This window comes from Ambystoma mexicanum, chromosome 3p (genome assembly GCF_040938575.1).
Source record: "Ambystoma mexicanum isolate Mex_15411 chromosome 3p, UKY_AmexF1_1, whole genome shotgun sequence".
NCBI classification, from domain to species: domain Eukaryota; kingdom Metazoa; phylum Chordata; class Amphibia; order Caudata; family Ambystomatidae; genus Ambystoma; species Ambystoma mexicanum.
The window spans coordinates 1,108,782,503-1,108,801,343 of NC_090925.1; the positions used below are offsets into that span (position 1 = coordinate 1,108,782,503).

Genomic DNA, 18,841 nt, shown 5'->3' on the forward strand with positions numbered 1-18,841 from the left:
CAGGCCAGCAACCCTTTTTTCCAGAAGGCAGGCAGAACAGTGCAATAGGCATGATTTCACACGCAGATATTAGCATGCATCTGTTCCCCACTTAATTACAGACGGCACGGAGACTGGGCACTGTAGAGAGCGGATGGGCTGGGATCAAAATCCTTCAAGACCTGCAACAGCTGGAGCCGGCATTCCTAAATGTTGCTATGCTCAGTGAGTTTGAGAGTGCAAATTCTAGAACATAAGAAGCGAAAAAAGTGGTGTACTTGTTAGAGACTCCGGTTACAAGTCAGAACTCGCAGATGAAATTTGCTGCTTTTATAGCGTGCATCAAAAACTGCATGTTCACTTACTTCTAAGATTACACATTTACCTTTTACCAAACTCCTAAGGGCTTTAAAGAGGAGTACCTTGAAGGATGAAAGACAGTAAAGGCCACCCTCTCAGACTGCAACCTTAAACCAGCAGAATACACAGATATCTCCAGCATGCCTCATAACTACTGTTATCGTTCTGCAAACAATTTTAGGCCATCAGAAAAAGCTCCCCAAAATGATACAACCGAGGAGAGATCCCGATGCCCAACCGTACAATAAAAGTACCATTTATGCTACAGGCTATGGAACACCACACTAATCTGTGCCCTGGATGCAACTGCCAACAAAAGGCAGAGCATCGACACTTACTCAAGGCAAGTAGGTCCTAATGTCGCCTCTAAAAGAGCCATGTTGCACAGGGCTACCCAGTGGAGGCCCCCACAAGGTTGCCCTCTTTGCCCCATCCCCATTTCAGCAGGCACTCCACCCGCACCTCCCTTATTGCCGACGGTCCCCACATCCTCCCCCGCCCCTTCCCGTCTATGTTCCCTCACTACCTCTACTTGGCTCACTGGCCCCTGCTCCGTCCTCTATTCCGGGAAAGCGAGAGGCCACCACATCACACGAAGCAAGAGCATTGCCACGTTGGAAATCGGGAACAGCAGAAAGGGGGGAAAAATAAAACACAGGAAAGAGGGCTTCTGCTGTTATGAACCCAGAATGGAATATAGCCTACCAACCTGAATAGGCAGCCCCCCGCAAGGACTTCCCTTCAGTGGATATGCAAGTCCGTCTCTTCGAAAAATACCTTGTGAACATGGGCCTCCACAATTACTACCGGTATACCGGTTTCCCCGCTTTTGTACAACACTTAGCTCGGTCCGTTGTTTGTAAATAACCTTTGGAACATATTCCTAAACTATTTGCAATCACGCTAAAATTAAATAAGATCGGTGGCTCTGAAGACGTGTTATAATCAACCGCACGTTGTGCCAAATATAAGTGGATACATGGGCAATGTGTTCTAGCTTGCTTTAAAAACACGTGGGCGAGTTTCGCACCACACTTTAACAAGCACACTGATTTTGCAAGATTCCACTGCCTCAGAGGTACAAGGAAAGGGGGAAGCGAAGCGCACATTGGTACTTCGCATGTAATTGATAGCATTAATCGGGGCTAGTGGGTTTGCACAATTCATTATACTCAGTGCAACCTTTATAGACTATTAAACCCAACAGACGAGGCAGGCAGAAGAGAACGCTTCACAAGTTAGAGCATTTTGATCCTTGAGGCCAGCTCTTAAAGCAAATCTCCTCAAACTTGCCAAAGACTTTCATGGCACGCCAATAAAAACAGCGAAGTTGGAAAACACCTTTCGCAAGAAGACATCATAAGTCCTACCATAAGATGCAAATCTTTTTTTTTTAAATATTAATTAATAAGAATTGAAGACTTTCTTGGCAGGGTTTCAACTAGATCAATTCCTTATTTAATAAAAAATTATGTGCATTGTAGTGTTAAGCCCCACATTTAATGGAGTTCGTTTGGGCTTCTCGGAGGGCTCAAGGCCGTAAAAATAATAATTTGCTTTTGTGAATGGGATCTGGATACCCAGGAGCTGCTTTTAGCTCCTGCTTACTCGAATTGAATTTCGATCCCTGTGTTTGATGACAGTCACCCTTCATAGGGAGCTACGGGAGGAGGTCGAGCTGGGAAGACCAGCTGCGGACTCAAGTCATCTGATAATCCATGGCTCCTGCTGTGCCGAGTCTCCATCCAATAACCCTTTGCTCCCGCTGTGCTGAGTCTCCATCCAATAACCCATTCTCCTGCTGTGTCGACTCCCCATTAAATAACCCTTTGCTCCCGCTGTGCAGAGTCTCCATCCAATAACCCATTGTCCCGCTTTGCAGAGTCTCCATCCAATAACCCATTCTCCTGCTGTGCCGACTCCCCATTAAATAACCCTTTGCTCCGCTGTGCAGAGTCTCCATCCAATAACCCATTGTCCCGCTTTGCAGAGTCTGCATTCAATAACGCATTGCTCTTGCTGTGCAGAGTCCAATTCTAATAACCGATTGCTGCCGCTGTGCCTAAAGAGGTTCTGGTTTACAGTTCTAGTGCATGTCCAGCGATGCAGCAGGTTCAATTAGGCATGTTGCAGTGGAAGCGCGGCACCGGATAGGCCATCGAGGTGATGTAATTAAACGAGCAAAGGGACCCCGTAAAGGCCAGGCTCTCCAGCACTTCTTCCTGCTGCCAGCCCAGGCGACGGCTGAATCCAAGAAAGTCAATCTTACTCAGCATTTACATTTCAGCAAACGATTAAGGCAGCAGTTTAACAGAGCCAAAACAAATGAGGCCATGTTGAAATGTTCATTTCTGGCTGTAAAAATACATTAAAGTGATTCCCTCTGTAAACGTTTAGCAGCTGTGACTTGCAGACAGAGACCGAGTCGGCCTCTAGCCTTTAGGAGCCTTAATCCCACAGAGACTTTCAGATCCGACGCTGTAGTGTAGAGGATGTGAGGATGTGAAGATGCTGCGGTAGGTGTGGGATAAGGAAAACATAACTGTATGCCCCATGCAGCAGAATTCACTCGTTAAGGTTCATTCCTCCTTTACCACCTAGGAAGAAAGCAGAGATCCAGCTAGGACAAGCTTCGTGAAACCACATGATATGATATGATATATGATATGATGATATGGCATTTGTAACGCGCCTATACACAAGTGTTTCAAGGCGCGACGAGGCAGGGAGGGGGGGAACAAGGGGAAGGCAGACAACGATCCTACTAGGCCAGGTGTCATTCAGACCGCGCAAGTGCAGAGGGAGGGGGAACAATGATATGATATGCCATATCATGTCATGGTATGCCATAAAGAGTACATAACATGTCACTTAATAAGACTCCATGCTTGTGAACCTTATATTCCAGGTTGTGGCTGGGGCCAACAGACAGATCAAAATGTTGATCTCATAATGAGGGGCTGGCGTGGAATAGGATTATATTGGTTTTAGTGAAGCTGAATTGTAGTCCGCTTACGTTCAACAATTCTAACTTATGTCTAAGTAATTGTTGAGATTGGTAATCTTTTTTAAGATTACCATCTAGTTGCAGGAATAGCTAGGTGCATTAGCATATATGTAGGTGGAGGGGGCGGGAGCATCGGTGGATCCAACAAAATTTGACAGTTCTTGGAGAAAGATGTTGAAGAAACGTTGCGTAAATAAAGAGCCCTGTGTTACTCCTCAGGATAGGGCTGCAGCTATTGATTCGAAGGGGGTCAAAGCCACTGACTGTGATTGGTAGGTCAAGGTGGGCTTTATCCATGCCAGTGCTACGTTGTAGGTTCTGCCTTGGTGGAGGCAGCGCAGTAGGATAGCATTGTCAACCTTTCAAGTTATGTAGATACCCAGGAGGATCAGGAAGCAGGCATCATTAGAGTAACAGGATGTCAGATAATTGCAAGAAAGGCAGTTAGTGTTCCAATGCCAAGGTGAAATCCTGCCTGTTGTTGATTTTACTTTAATTAAGCCTCTAGATGGCCAATTGCTGGCCTCCGAATTAATTTGTATGGGAGAGGGAGCTGTAAAATTAGACAGTAATTCCTTGGGTCAGATGACACCTTTTGATTAGCGGATGGAGTGCTACATATTTCAGTGCTTCTTATAAATGCATTAAAAGCACTTTTGTACTTATTGAAGAGGTATTCCTGGATTATGGATCCAAGTACTTTTGCTACTTTAGGTGTGCATGCGTCTCTGGGTGGGCAGAGGGGGAGGGAGGGGACTGATTGTGTTTTTGCAGCTTTTAAATAATTGGGAGAGTATTTCTTGGTTTAGGAGGAGTGACAGTCAGTGGGTGACAGCAGAATAAAGGAGAAGACATGTTGCAGACGCTTCTTTTCTTAAATGATGCTGTACTGTAAATCTGGAGACTCATGCAACACGTGGCAATCGTGCCTCCACTCAATTCCACCAAGCCAGAGCAGCTTCTCATTCGGCATTCATGTTATCACCATTTTCGAAGTAGAAACCTTCATTTTGAGAAGCCAATTTCGGACATTACTGCCTCAGAATCATTCAATGACTTTCACATAGCAATGACAAAGAGAGTAACGCCCATTTTTCAGTTTGAAGCAGAAATAATTATTTACCAATCTCCTCTGTGCCATTGTTGTAAGTAGAAGACTGTTAGAGGAAATCTTTTGTGACTACTGAGTGAGCAACCAGAGTACGAAGGGGACCTTGCTCAGGGTTCACCTAGAAAAAGTGTGATAAAATGAAATCTATAGGAACTGGACCATAGAGTTAATGACTACGTCAAACACTTAAACACATTGACAACAAATTCCATTTACAATTTCCTTAAAGAAGTCTATATAATAATTATTAAAATTGTGATAACTGAAGATTTCTAGCAAGAAGTAGATCTTCTCGGAGAATGTGCAATAATGTATTTATCTCTGAAACCATATATTTTTTTTAAAGACTATGCCTCTTCTAATTTTAGCTTCTGAAATTAGTGAAATAATTCCTAATTCCCTTCTAATAAGTGGCAGGGAGGTTCCTCTTAGTACCCAAAACATGAATGCCAACATTTTCTTCAAGCCTATTTAACCAGGACTATAAATGTACTGTTGTGGCTTCTAGACCATAAAGGCTGGCCTGGATACATTTTTATTTATACAGCATCATGATGGATTTACGAGGAAACCCCTGTATTTCCAATATAAGGCTGATATGAATATATAAAAGCCACCCAATTCTCAAATATTTATTTAATATTGGTCTTTCTGAAGCAATTTTTTTTAAAATCCCTCCCAAATATTAGTATTTGTCGTGATGCCTAAAAAGGTAAACCTTCCCACATTTAACCATGAATTGCAATTTAACCTACAAATGTTAGTAATCATCTGTCCCCTACCGAACGAATTCAAGTTAAGATTATAAAATTAAAGTAGCACAACTCTACAAAAGGCTAAATAAAACTCAAATTAGATACAATCTAACAGAAGACCTAACGGAACCCTTCAAGAAACATGGTTCTGCAATACCACACTGATCCATTATATTAGATATATCAGATATAATGTGGAGAAGTTCACAGATAAGGGGCATGCTTTGGTGAGGATTCCAAACCACTTGGAATTCCCCAGTGCAGGATTCCATTTATACAAGACCACCCACCCCCGCCACCCCTGGATTTTTTTCAAACCAGCATAAGCCTGGCCGAAAAGAAGCAATGTTAACCTTTGCATGGAAGAATCTTCAATACATTGTTTGTCATAGGAGACGTTCCGTGTAAAGTGAGGCAACATGGACCCCTGCTTGGTCAATATGCCATGAAGCCAAAGTTACACCTCACCGAGCTCGAAACACTTTTGGGGTTACTGGCTGCCTCAATCCCACAGCCCATCGTCCAACGGGCTGGTTAAACTACTTCACTTGGGACAGGATTGCACCGCTAGTCATACGATGTGTCCCATTCTGTGGTAGCAGAGATGTGCTAAAAACATTATTTAAAGTCTGCCAGGTGGTAGGAAGAGTTTCCACCACATTTTTTGCAAAAGGCCACGTGCAATGTCACTTCTAGAAGCAGGTAGGGCAAATTATTCACATCTTTTTCCTATCCGCCAGTTCAGTGCAATCATGCCTTTTCCACAAAAGGACAAACATTTTGTGTAACTGCACACCATTGAGCACGTACAGGCTAAGTAGATTGGGAACGGGGATGGTGTGCATGCCAGAACGGGCGGAAATCTTTACAGTTCCTATTACCTCACTTAATGAAAAAAAATTACAAAATTATAGATTATTGTTTTTTTTTAAAGGTTTCACTTTCCAATATGCACAGAAAATTCTGCAAAAATGTTTGGCCAAATTGACTCCAGCCCAATAAAAGCACAATTCTTACAAACACTGCAAATCCCTCTGTGTCGCTAGCACAAACAAAAGGAACTACAGTGTTCAGGATACTTCATAAAAATAAATTGCGTTTGCTAAATAGCTCCGAGAAGAGCTGTCTATGCCTCAAGGTAATGAACAAACAGATATTAATGTAAATAAGGATCATGGTTATTATTAAAGTTATTATTATTATTATTATTATAAGGATCATGGTTCCCTTGAGTTTCACCATCACATATCCATATGACTGCATAAAAAGCAGTATACAAGCCAGAGAATCCCTTTTCCCACAGACATGTGGCCTTCTGCATTAAGACATTACCTTATAAATCGTCAACTGATAAGAACAAAGGACGTTGTTTACCTTCTGATCCAGGGGCAAGGGAACATCCCATTTCACTTCATTGTTTCGGTCTATCCTACTCCCCTGCCATACCACCAACAACATTCCTCTTTCAACACGCCCCGACCTTGGACTAGGCCACATTCTGTAGTAGGTTTGGCAGTGGCAGAATTACTACTCAGGAACTTAGCTGCGGTTATCATAAATAGACACTGCAGGTATTTTAAGCCTGCATATCTCCCACGATTGCCCGAGCACGCTGTCAAGCCCTCCTAACACTACTTGAACCATAAACCATAAATCTTCCAAAACGGCCTTGAATCCTGAGCTGTATATTAGCACATCACATACCTTCCTGCATCACATCCCACTATAAGGTAGTTCACTATGGACGAGCAGGCATCCACACTAAAACAAACAATGCGCCCCCTGCCAAAGTCTGCAACCTACTTCCCAGCTTTCCCTCCCGCTTACTTTACTCTTGCTCTTCTTCCCATCAGAGTAGGTTTGGTGCTTTGAAAGTACTCGGTAGTGGTTTAGTGCAGTACAAAAGCCAAGTAACAACGTAACATTTCACAATCTGTGCATTCATGTTACATCATCACTGGTACTTTCCTAGAGGCATGCAGATGAGAGGCAGTGAATTTAAATTAGGGAGAAATTATTGTGATAACCTCAAGCGGTAACACTGGATACATTTTGGAAACCTCCAATAGAATCTCTTTCCGTCAGGAGGATAGTTGTGCACCCCTCTTAAATTCAGTAAAAGAAGGAGACACACTATTTTAAAAACGTATCCAATTGAAGATCTTGTAAACGGGACCAAAAACAGAATTTAAAAAAAAAATACACCAATGAAAACACTTGTACTGATCACATCCCGTTATTTGCTTTTATCCAAGAGAGTGACAAGCAAGGCAGAAAAATATATTTACATTGAAAAATATAGTCAACCCTTTAAAGATTCAAGTGTGTCAGATTAAATGAAAATCTACTACAGCGCCATTAAAAAATAAAAATAAAGTGTATTGCCATCTACTTGCTTGGCATACAAAATGTACCCCTCTCCATTCAATTCTCCACATTCACAATGTGTTGTACCTGTCAATTGTCACTAGCCAGCAGCGAGTGCAAATTTGAAGGCCGTCGATGCAAGCCATTTTCCGAAGAGCAGCAGCAAACAGAAACAAAGAAAATCCACAAGGGATACACAACATAAAGGGCATGTCTCCAGTGCATCATGCAGCCACATTTTCAACCAAAAACCTGCTGAGCACGGCAGAGCGTGAGACACAAGCTTCATGTGCACTGCCTAAAAGTGCCAGTCAGTTCCACACTTCTGCTCTAAGATCTAAAGTAATATGCAACCATCACTACACCCAATACCAACATGTTTGTTATCTGCACATGCGTGAAAAGGGGGGGGGGGGATGATGCACGGCGGTGTATAACGTGCATGTCATGTCTCGTTCACCTTGCAGCAGGAGGAGCCCACTCCCACCTCCTGTGAACTACATTTTACACATGAGCACGTAAAACTCAAAGTATACACTGCTTGCCGTTCAACAAAACCCAAAGCAAACCTCTCCTGTACAATGCACACAATATTAAAAATCACTGAAGTGTACGGAGTGGCATATGGTACACGTCGTAAGCCAACTGCATCACATGATGCAAACCATGCAACACACGAGACTGTCAAACTTAGTCATATCAACTCAGTGTCACTGTCATGATGGGGGGCCCTCACATCCATCTCCAAACGTATGCACCAAATTCACTCATCAATGTTTTACCAATGATGCAACTGAAACCAGAGTTTAAATGTGAATCACGAAGAACATCAGCCTGCAGGGTCTAGACAGGCGCTAAGCTCCAGCAATATGTATTAGTCCCTGCTGAAGACCAATCAATTAGCACGGTAGATGCAAAAGGCTTCAGATTCTGCAAAAATAGGGAAGGATGTAGGAACACTTGGAATACCTCTAGTCACCAGTGCCCATGGTAAAGGAATACACTACAGATTAAATAGCTAAGGTGCTAGCTGAAAACTGGGTACATGTACAGGCCAGAGCCTTGGCCGTAATACAGCAATGGATGTGGGTTAAAGAGTTGGGCGGTTGCGCACAGATTTTTGTGCCTTGGACACATGGCCAGAAGCATAAAGTGTTGGTGTGCTCCTTAGTATTTTGCTTACCAGGTATTTATGTATACCCAGGAGACTTCATCAATAGCGTGTGTGTGTACACTAGAGACCTGACATGAGGAGCAACGGTTGTCCGACGTTAGTATCAGTGGTTCAGGTGAGTATCAGACGCTTGGCCAACAGCATCCAGAGTTTAGATTTGAACTGAGATATGGCACGTGGTCAGGTATTTGTGAGCTTGGACATGTCTCCAGTTCTTACATGTACGCTGGCAAAGCATCAATGGTAAAACTAGATCACTAGATAATTGATGCCTGGCATTAACACCTTGTGTGTGCTAAAGAATCGTGCAATAGAGTGAATTAAAGTGAAGATTCAGCCAATAGCTTCAGAAGGTTAGGCATGCACAGGTGACTTGGCCAAAACCATCTTGCTGTAGGTGCGCTTAGGACACTTATGCTATCAAAGATTTGGATTTCCTTTGTGGACCAATATATTCCGTATTCATCGCTTGAAACTGGTAATGTCCTGTCATAATACCCGCCTGTGCCCATAAGCAGCGGAATGATTCACCAGCACAGAAGAGTTCAAAGCAACAGTTTGTTCATAACACGCACGAAAAGCACTGCTTCATCCATGCCTCTTCTGAAGTTATTATGAAAACAAACAACCTTTATACCTTTGGTGCTACATTTCTTTATGACAAGCGTTAAATCTCCTGGCTAAATGTGAACACAGGACAGGGTCCCAACATATTACATACAGCTGTAGCCTGGCTGTTTCTACTCCTGAAGCCTGGTCCAAGAATAAATGTGAACGTGCAAATCAAAAAGGGCTTTCTTTTTGCTGCAAGGCAAGCACTCTTTAACCGTGTGCACAGACCAGCTGATTACAGAACTACTGTTCATTCATTTTATAAGGTGCCTACACTTATTTGTTCATAATTTTCCACAGTCCTCCTTGTTCATAATTTTCCACAGTCCTCCTTATCAACTGCACTTACGGTGTACCATCAGGGATCATGCAAGAGTATTTTTGATACAGAAACTATTGAATGTTGATGCACATTTGGTAAGGACACTTCAGCTTTTATTTGCATGGGTGAATCATGGCATGACAACAGTGAGGCCTCTTTAATAACAATCATAGCCGTACTGACATTTTATACTCAAATTCCAATGAACGAAAGGATTAACGTGAGTCCATTGGCAATATCTCAATTTTACTGGGTAGTAATAATCATTCATTCCAAATGGAATTACTAGAGACACGTTTTCCGATTTAACAAGTTTTATAGACAGGTCACTGAACCATCAATCATCATGAAATTCCATTAATATGTTGGTGCAAAAGATTTAGTAGCAATTCTGACTATGGTGTGGCAACAATTTGGTGGGCTCTGCCTCTTGAACAATGAAGATTTTTCCATAGCTTTAATGAGTCCAATGACTCCTTAAATAATGTCTTGAGTACTTTAAAGACCCTGCACTCAACCATCCAATTTTCTAGATAACTGGATTGAAATACAGCATGACAAACAAGCAGTAGCTTATACACTAAACCAACAGACACTACAAGGTATTTACCTCCTTTTCATGACATCCTATTTCAACAATTTAGGGGACACCATTTTCTCGGATGTTACCAATTCAAAGATGCCTGAATACATAAAGCAAAGATGTGAAACATCTCATAATTGATTAAACAGTCTCAAAAGTTTTGGAACATTCGAAGAATATAAGCTTTGTGAAACATTCAGTGTCCATAAAAACAGGACAGATTACCAAAATGGTGTAATGAGTAAGACATTACCACTTAAAGCATTGTTGTCTTAAAAATATCTTTTTATATTAAGGATAAAGTCATGCATTCATATCTTTCAACAATGAAAGAATGACAATTAACATGGTAAATTCGCAAAACAGGAATGTAGTCATGTGTGAACGGTTTGTGTTGCAGAAATATAATTAAAAGGGTGATCACTTTTCCATCCTAAACAATGGTACTAAAATGCAATTGAAACCTTTTGCGACTTGTTTAACAGACCATGTAATCCATACTCTATGATGCTCTGTGATCAAGTATAGGTGAGAGAAACTACTAAGATTGAAAGAGTGTCACAGAGCATAAAAGGCATATCCGGAAACACAATTTCAGATAATCCGGTGCTCAAGGTTTTGTTGAACAAGGTCATAATGTTTCCAAATTCTGATGTATGCTTTTGGAACATGTTTTACAACATGTTCGCCACAGAAACAAACAAATTGTTACTTGAATTTTAAAACACATTGAATATTTAATTCAAAAATCTTTGTTGTTACATGAAAATAGGTACATTATCTGCAATGTTTTCTATATTTTACATTTCTTTATCAAAATCTGCATGGAGGTTTATGTCCTTTGTAAACACATTTAATAGCAGATTCCTTAATATATGTAGCTCATACTGTGACATTCAAAAAATGACATCATGCTGAGAACTCCAACATGAACTGAATTCATAATATCAGCATTAAGTGGAGGTACTTCGTAATTATTCTGTAGTTTCTTTTGTGATCTATACTTGAAGGCATGGATAAAAAGAGTTATAGGAATTATATGTACTTAGTATTTTCTCTTTCATTTTCTACCGCTTGATAATGGGCGTTGAGTCATCTGAAACATGCGAGCAGTTTAATAAAGGGTGCATGAATTTTCAAGATAAGAGCATTTGTGGAATTAAATGAACACCGAACACTTTCTGGATTAAAATCCTTTGAGTAAACGGATTGTACCATACCAGATTCAAAATCAACTATACGCCACTTAGGAGATTGTACTGGTCTCGACTGTGTGACTAGCATGGTATCACCAATTGAAAAAGACATACGAGTCACACTTTACGTTATGTTTCATTAATATGGTCCAATAACGTCAAATATTAAGGTATGCTGCAGAGTCTTTGCAAATGTCAAAAGGTTAGGTATGCAATAAAGACAGGATCAAAAGGGTCAGTAGTGTTTGTGAGGTCTAGAATGTTGTAAAAGCATGAATGATTTAGGTATGTGCTTAAGTATTACCCAATAGTGTAAGCTTTTACATGTGATCTACCAGCCAGTGCAGTAGCATAATGAATTTAGTTGCCCATCATGGGGTAAGTCGCCCCGAAGACTTGGGCCAAAATCATCAGGAGTTGGGATAAACGTTGCAGAGCTGACAATGGCGTCAAGTGTTTAACTGCACTCCAGAAACACAGTCCAAAAGCAGCAATAGTTTAGAAATGCACTGTAATCTTGACCAATAGCATAAAGGGAACTTCCCAAGAGCAATGAGGGGCTGTGTGTCACATAAGACCGCAAAGATCGCATGAGCCATTTGCTTTACATTGCATTTCGATCACATCAGTGAGTGGTGTGCGTTGCCAAGTTGTAAGGTTAGACTGAGTGGTTTGAGCATTTGAAGCGACACATGTCAAATTCTTTATCCCGATCTTCCAAGTCCCCCATTATGGACCTGCCCTCTTACCCCAGCCACGCCTTACTGCCCCCATCACTCACTTTTCAGCGCTGCCACCAGTGACTTCCCGTCCTTGATCAGCTCCTTGATGAACTTGTTGGTCTTGTCCAACTCCGTTTCGTGGGACTTGAGGCGCTCCCTGAATTGTGGGCTGTCCAGACAGCAGTCACTGAACTCCAAAGCCGGTAACCCCATGTTTCCAATCAGTAGGCCACTGCCTCAGAGGCACAGTTCCAACAAGGATGCTGGACGTGCTTGCACTGAAACACCAGGACGAGGTACCACTGATGAGCAGATCAACTGCTTACTCAACTGCACACCACCACCGCTCAGAAAACTACTGTACGAACGCTGGACAGACACACCGAACGCCACCTCCTACAGCAAAATACTACTGCAGGGCAGCGCTACAGGGAGGTACTAAAGGAAGACCAGTTGACCTCGGCCCACAATCATTAAAAGATACGAATGCCAAAGCGGTCCACTGCAAGGTGTCAATTCTGGACAAAACCACTGCTACAACTCCCACGGCAACGTAGCACGAGCAAATTGCGTACCAGATGAGCAGGTCCACCACAAGACTGAATCACAGTGTAAAGTCCAAACTCTGAACAGGTTCCACGAACTCACTGCAGGTCAATTCCACTTAAAGACACCGTGTCAGTGATGGACAGGTACACAGCACGTATATACAGCCGGACAGCACCCTTGGTGGAGTTCTACGGCAGCGCAACAGGCGGCAGCAGGGCACCGTCAGCGGGCAGCACTAGGCGCTGCCTAATGCGGGCGAGGAAGTAAGGTCACTGGCGAGGGCTACGGGGCGAGGGAGACACGAGTTCCTTCCGCAGTCCATGTCCTCGCGCTATTGCCGTCGCAAAGTCCCAGGAGTCTCCAGTGTCGCAGCGCCGCTCTACAGCTTCGCCAATTGCAGTTCTCCCCGTTGCGCGCGCGCTGCACCCAGCTCGGCAGATCTACCCCGCGCGCTGAGAATTCTCAGCCACGCAACCCGCTGCAGCTCTGATTGGACGGGGGCAGAGCCCTGAAGTTCTCACAGATCCAGCCTCCCCTCGCCTGGGTGACGTCAGCCCATCTGACAGTGATGGCATCCGGGAGCCGACGCATCTTGTTTTGAACACTATCCCTGTACAGGTTCTGTGGCCAATCATCGGTTTGAAGGGAGGAGTTGTTGAATGGGCGGGACAGACCGTGACAATTGTTAAGTTACTGTGCAGGACTAAGAGCACGCCCTTCCTTAAAGGAACAGTGCACTTTCAAATGTTTTAAAGCTTAAAAGTGACCGTTCTTGCTATTGAACAGGATAGTTTTCATCTTCATTCGCGCAGATGGTACTTTCAATGCAACATAACCCGGGGAATTCATGGCACAGAATATTGAGGGCTCTATTCGTTATGCCTATTAGATGGTGACTTGTTTCAATACATATATTTATAGTATTTAATTGTATTTCAGCAACTATATTGTGGATGAGTCTGAGAAAAATGCATCTATCCCCGAGATGTATTTCTCTAAGACTCATGGACCTGGTATGTTCATGTTTCTCAGCCACAAACCAAAGGATTCTCCCACGCATATCACATATTACTGCTGTTCTCTGCATTAACGTTGTGTGTAACGCTGGTCTGAATAGGAAGGGAAAGGAAAGGGGCAAACAAGGGGCAGACGCACCCACTCACACGATTACTAAGGCGATAAAGCAATCCCTGACCTGGCCAGTGTTGTGTGTGTTGTGGGGTGATCACACAGGCCCACACACACTTGAAGTGAGACAGGGTGCAACTTCCTGAGTCTGCCGCCATACTAACGCACATGCCAACATGACTCCCTTTTATTTCTTAAAAGGGACTCCACCATATTCCTCCTTTTTCATAACAACAAATCAGACAGGATAACATGAAGTTAACAAACACAACCAGACCCACGATGGCAGGTGTCATCCAGCTCCTACCTGCACAATGTCACCCTTCTAATATATAGGGCCTCATTACGATTTTGGCGGCAGCCATGCCGCTTTTGGCGGCATGGCTGCTGCCAAATTCGAGTCTGGGTTCCCAGAATGAGGAATTACCGGGCCATTCCGAGTTCGGAGGGCCCGGTAATTCCTCCCTCTGGGAACCTGGACCCGGGGTTGTTACGAGCGGCCCATTGTTTGCTCCCTCTTCCCCTTGCGGGACCCGCTCTGCACGTCTGGTGAAACCAGACGTGCAGACCGGGTCCCGCGAGGGGACCTCGTAATCAGGCGGTACGGGGTTGACGGCGCCGGCACCTTTACCGGTGCCGTTAACCCCTTACCGCCTGACTTGTAATGAGGCCCATAGTCTTTGAGGGATGCAGGATGTCCTTGAGACTCCCTCACCGGGTACAGTTGTGGTGACGGTGTTCCACCAGTACTGCCCGTGGCATCTGCACGACTCGAGACCAGCTCTTCCTCGGCTGCTCCTGGCCCATTGATGAGATTGTCATCTCCGTCGCTCCTCTCACCATCCGGTGGGATACCTTCCGGCAAAACTGAAACAGAATTATCCTGCCCTACAGAAAACACCTTGAAAAATGATGAGTTCCAGGTCACACTGGTGCTCCCATTGGACGCAGTCACCATTGACCCATTCATGTCTACCACCTAGAGAGGACTAGCTTCGTAGGTCAAAGCCAGCTTTCCTGTGGCGTTGCTCACCTTCACCAATACAGCATCGCCGATTGCTAGGCAATATTCGTGTAGTCTTCTTCGTACATTCTCTCTTTAATTTGCTCAATACCTTTCCTGATCAACCCTGCTAGTGTCAATCACTCCCTGGCTTCGATCGCCACTCTCAGAAATTAGGCCGTGGGGACACATTTGAAAAAGAACTTCAGCGGATCGCACTCCCGTGAAGCAATGCAGAGTGGTGCAATATTCCATGAGGAATTGTTATAAAGCCCTTTTGACGTACAGCCCCTGCCGTTGAGCAATACGGAATACTTTGTTCATGGATCCCATGATCCTTTCAGCGTCCCTGTTTGCCCGGGGCCATACCAGTGTTATTTTCCCGTGGTATAACACAAATGTCCACATAACCTCCGCAAACCCATCGCTCTGGAACAGAGCCCCATTGTCAAAACAGATCACCTCCGGCACCAGGGGTGGCAAATATCTTTTAAAATTACTGGAACAACATCTGTAAGTGATATGGAAGGCACAAATTCCACTTTGGGGTACCTGGAAGACTAGTCCACCATGACAAGGCAGTGGTCATCACAGCTGGTAGATCCAAAATCGACATGCACAACTTGCCAGGGGTTGTTACCTCTTGGCATTGACTCAATGGCAGGTTTCCTGAGCGCCGGATTGCTGCTTGACACTACATGTAGCATTGGATGTGCTCAACCACTTTGTCCTCCAACCCAGGGAACCAGACCTTCATCCGAAGCAGTGCTTTTGTCTTCGCAGATCCTTGGTGCGCCAATTCTATGACTTTAGGGATACGCTTTGATGGTATTACTGTCCTGGAACGTCTCAATACCAGCCCATCATCTGTAAATGTGAGCACTCCCTTGCTCCACCACAGCTGTTCCTTTGCATTTCTGGCACACTCAGTGTGCATGTCCAGTATAGACAAGGTTCATTTCCAGTCGTCCCTGGTGATCCCCTCTTGTATTAGCTCAAAACACTCATCTTCTGAGGATGCTAGCTGTATGTCATTGATGGACATAGAGTTGGGGCCATTATTCTCGAACACCATTCTGACAAAATCCTCTGCCAGATGCTCTTCTGAGCGGACCAAGTTGTCTCCAGAGGCAGGGCGTTGGGAAAGATAGCCACGTTGTATGCCCCTGGCCAGTATACCATGCTGATGTTATACTCTTGCAGTGCCAAGATTCACCTCTCAACGCGGGCTGGCGATTTTGCTGAGGTCTCCTGCCAGTATTGGTGTTAGGAAAGATTCCTCTTTGCTGCCCCTTTCCTTCCATTTCTATGGACCCTCACACTTTTTGCTTTAATTTGTGTATCTTACCTGCTCTTTTTCAGTGCAGGGAAGCCTTCAGCTTCACTGATCTGGCTTTTGCTCATCTGTTAAGGGGAAACTGACATGTCCTTCAGGCTGTCAGTCTAGTTACCTTGTTACTACTTTTAGTAACTTATTACCACTTGTGGTCATTTTTATCATTGTGCAATGCATATAACAACGCAGTACATTGGGGGACACTTTTTGCTTTGCCCTACATTAACACTCAGAGGATTTCTGGTTACTCTAGCTGTGCTAAATGGACAAGCTGGTTGCAGTGGTGGCCTTTTACTATTTTCTGGTGCATTACGTTTTAGCCCTTCCGTGTTTACCATGTTTGGCTACTAACTGTGGTTAGTGGTCAAACATGGCCTTCCACAAGGTTTTTCGCGTGTCCTTTGGCCATCTTGTCTTTTAGCCTACTTCCTGGTCTGTGAGGCCAGGAAAATCCTTATATGGACTTCCTGTGCCCGGGAAAGCAGAGGCTTTTGGTGCGCTACTGGAGGGCTAAGTGTGTTTGCTGCCAGGAAGTGGGCTGGGACTGTCTGGTCCCAATATTCAAACTAGTTCCAGTGTGTCTGAGTGGTATGTAAGAGTTTTGCCGCCAGTGGTCCTGATTGGACATGATTGGACCACTGCTGGGGTGTGTGTGGGCCAGATCTGTCATTGGCAAGTGGGAGTTTCTGCTCTTACCTGGCTTTTGGGATACAAAGAGGACCCATGCACCCACTCTGGAGAGATCCTGGAAGAAACTGAAGAGCCACGACTGCTGTCCAGCTGCAAAACCCACGAGGAGACCGGTGACCTGTTGAAAGAAGGCCTGGCGACCAACTTGCGCTGTTGTCCTGGGAGAGCCGTGTCTTGGAGGTGATCTTCAGCAGTCCTGCAAGGGAGCTGCGACCCTTGGAATGGAGGGAACATCCATTCCCGACATCAGCTCAGAGCCCTTAGAAGAAGAGCCTTTAGAAGTGCCCCGGCACTGCCCAGTGGGTGACCAGCTCTGAGTTTTGGCTACCGTGCTGCAGAAGTTGTTGTTCTCAGTTAAGGCCTGGAAGTTGGGGGATCTTCAGCTTGTGCAACAAGACTTACCTCTGCGGAATTCAGTGGTCCTAGCAGCAAAGGGACCCGAGATAGGATGAAAAGTCTGACCGCAGCAAGTGAATCCCTTTGCGCCGCAGTGCATCAGTGGCCGTTGTCCAAAACTGCTTCACCGGTTCACACAAGCACTCCGAAAGTTGGGAACATGTTTGTTAGTCAGATTAACTTGTCTCCTAACCTTTGTAACTGTTCACTGGACCCCAGAGACCCTACCTTCATTTTTTCTAGCTTCACTAAACTGTATGGAACTCAGCTGAACTTTTCGGCACAAGGCCAGGTACATTTTAGGGATGAAGTTAGGATTGAATCTCTGTGGACCTGCAGTGCTTATACTAACTGTACCTTTCTTTTCAGGAGTTTGATAAGTATTTTGCCCTACCCTATTGATTATGGGATACCTTCCGGCAAAACTGAAACAGAATTATCCTGCCCTACAGAAAACACCTTGAAAAATGATGAGTTCCAGGTCACACTGGTGCTCCCATTGGACGCAGTCACCATTGACCCATTCATGTCTACCACCTACAGAGGACTAGCTTCGTAGGTCAAAGCCAGCTTTCCTGTGGCGTTGCTCACCTTCACCAATACAGCATCGCCGATTGCTAGGCAATATTCGTGTAGTCTTCTTCGTACATTCTCTCTTTAATTTGCTCAATACCTTTCCTGATCAACCCTGCTAGTGTCAATCACTCCCTGGCTTCGATCGCCACTCTCAGAAATTAGGCCGTGGGGACACATTTGAAAAAGAACTTCAGCGGATCGCACTCCCGTGAAGCAATGCAGAGTGGTGCAATATTCCATGAGGAATTGTTATAAAGCCCTTTTGACGTACAGCCCCTGCTGTTGAGCAATACGGAATACTTTGTTCATGGATCCCATGATCCTTTCAGCGTCCCTGTTTGCCCGGGGCCATACCAGTGTTATTTTCCCGTGGTATAACACAAATGTCCACATAACCTCCGCAAACCCATCGCTCTGGAACAGAGCCCCATTGTCAAAACAGATCACCTCCGGCACCAGGGGTGGCAAATATCTTTTAAAATGACTGGAACAACATCTGTAAGTGATATGGAAGGCACAAATTCCACTTTGGGGTACCTGGAAGACTAGTCCACCATGACAAGGCAGTGGTCATCACAGCTGGTAGATCCAAAATCGACATGCACAACTTGCCAGGGGTTGTTACCTCTTGGCATTGACTCAATGGCAGGTTTCCTGAGCGCTGGATTGCTGCTTGACACTACATGTAGCATTGGATGTGCTCAACCACTTTGTCCTCCAACCCAGGGAACCAGACCTTCATCCGAAGCAGTGCTTTTGTCTTCGCAGATCCTTGGTGCGCCAATTCTATGACTTTAGGGATACGCTTTGATGGTATTACTGTCCTGGAACGTCTCAATACCAGCCCATCATCTGTAAATGTGAGCACTCCCTTGCTCCACCACAGCTGTTCCTTTGCATTTCTGGCACACTCAGTGTGCATGTCCAGTATAGACAAGGTTCATTTCCAGTCGTCCCTGGTGATCCCCTCTCGTA

The 18,841-nt window shown here is 44.5% G+C and overlaps 1 protein-coding gene across 2 annotated transcripts in view; it reads right to left on the minus strand.

Moving 5' to 3' along the window:
* ARHGAP26 (Rho GTPase activating protein 26) overlaps positions 1 to 13,320 on the minus strand; it is a 2,838,701-nt gene extending 2,825,381 nt beyond the window's left edge. For both annotated transcript variants that reach the window (XM_069652460.1, XM_069652459.1), the window contains exon 1: positions 12,248 to 13,320. In XM_069652460.1, coding sequence (XP_069508561.1) covers positions 12,248 to 12,401 — 154 coding nt within the window. In that variant the 5' untranslated portion in view covers positions 12,402 to 13,320. The remainder of the gene's footprint in view (positions 1 to 12,247) is intronic.
* Between the last annotated feature and the right edge of the window lie 5,521 nt (positions 13,321 to 18,841).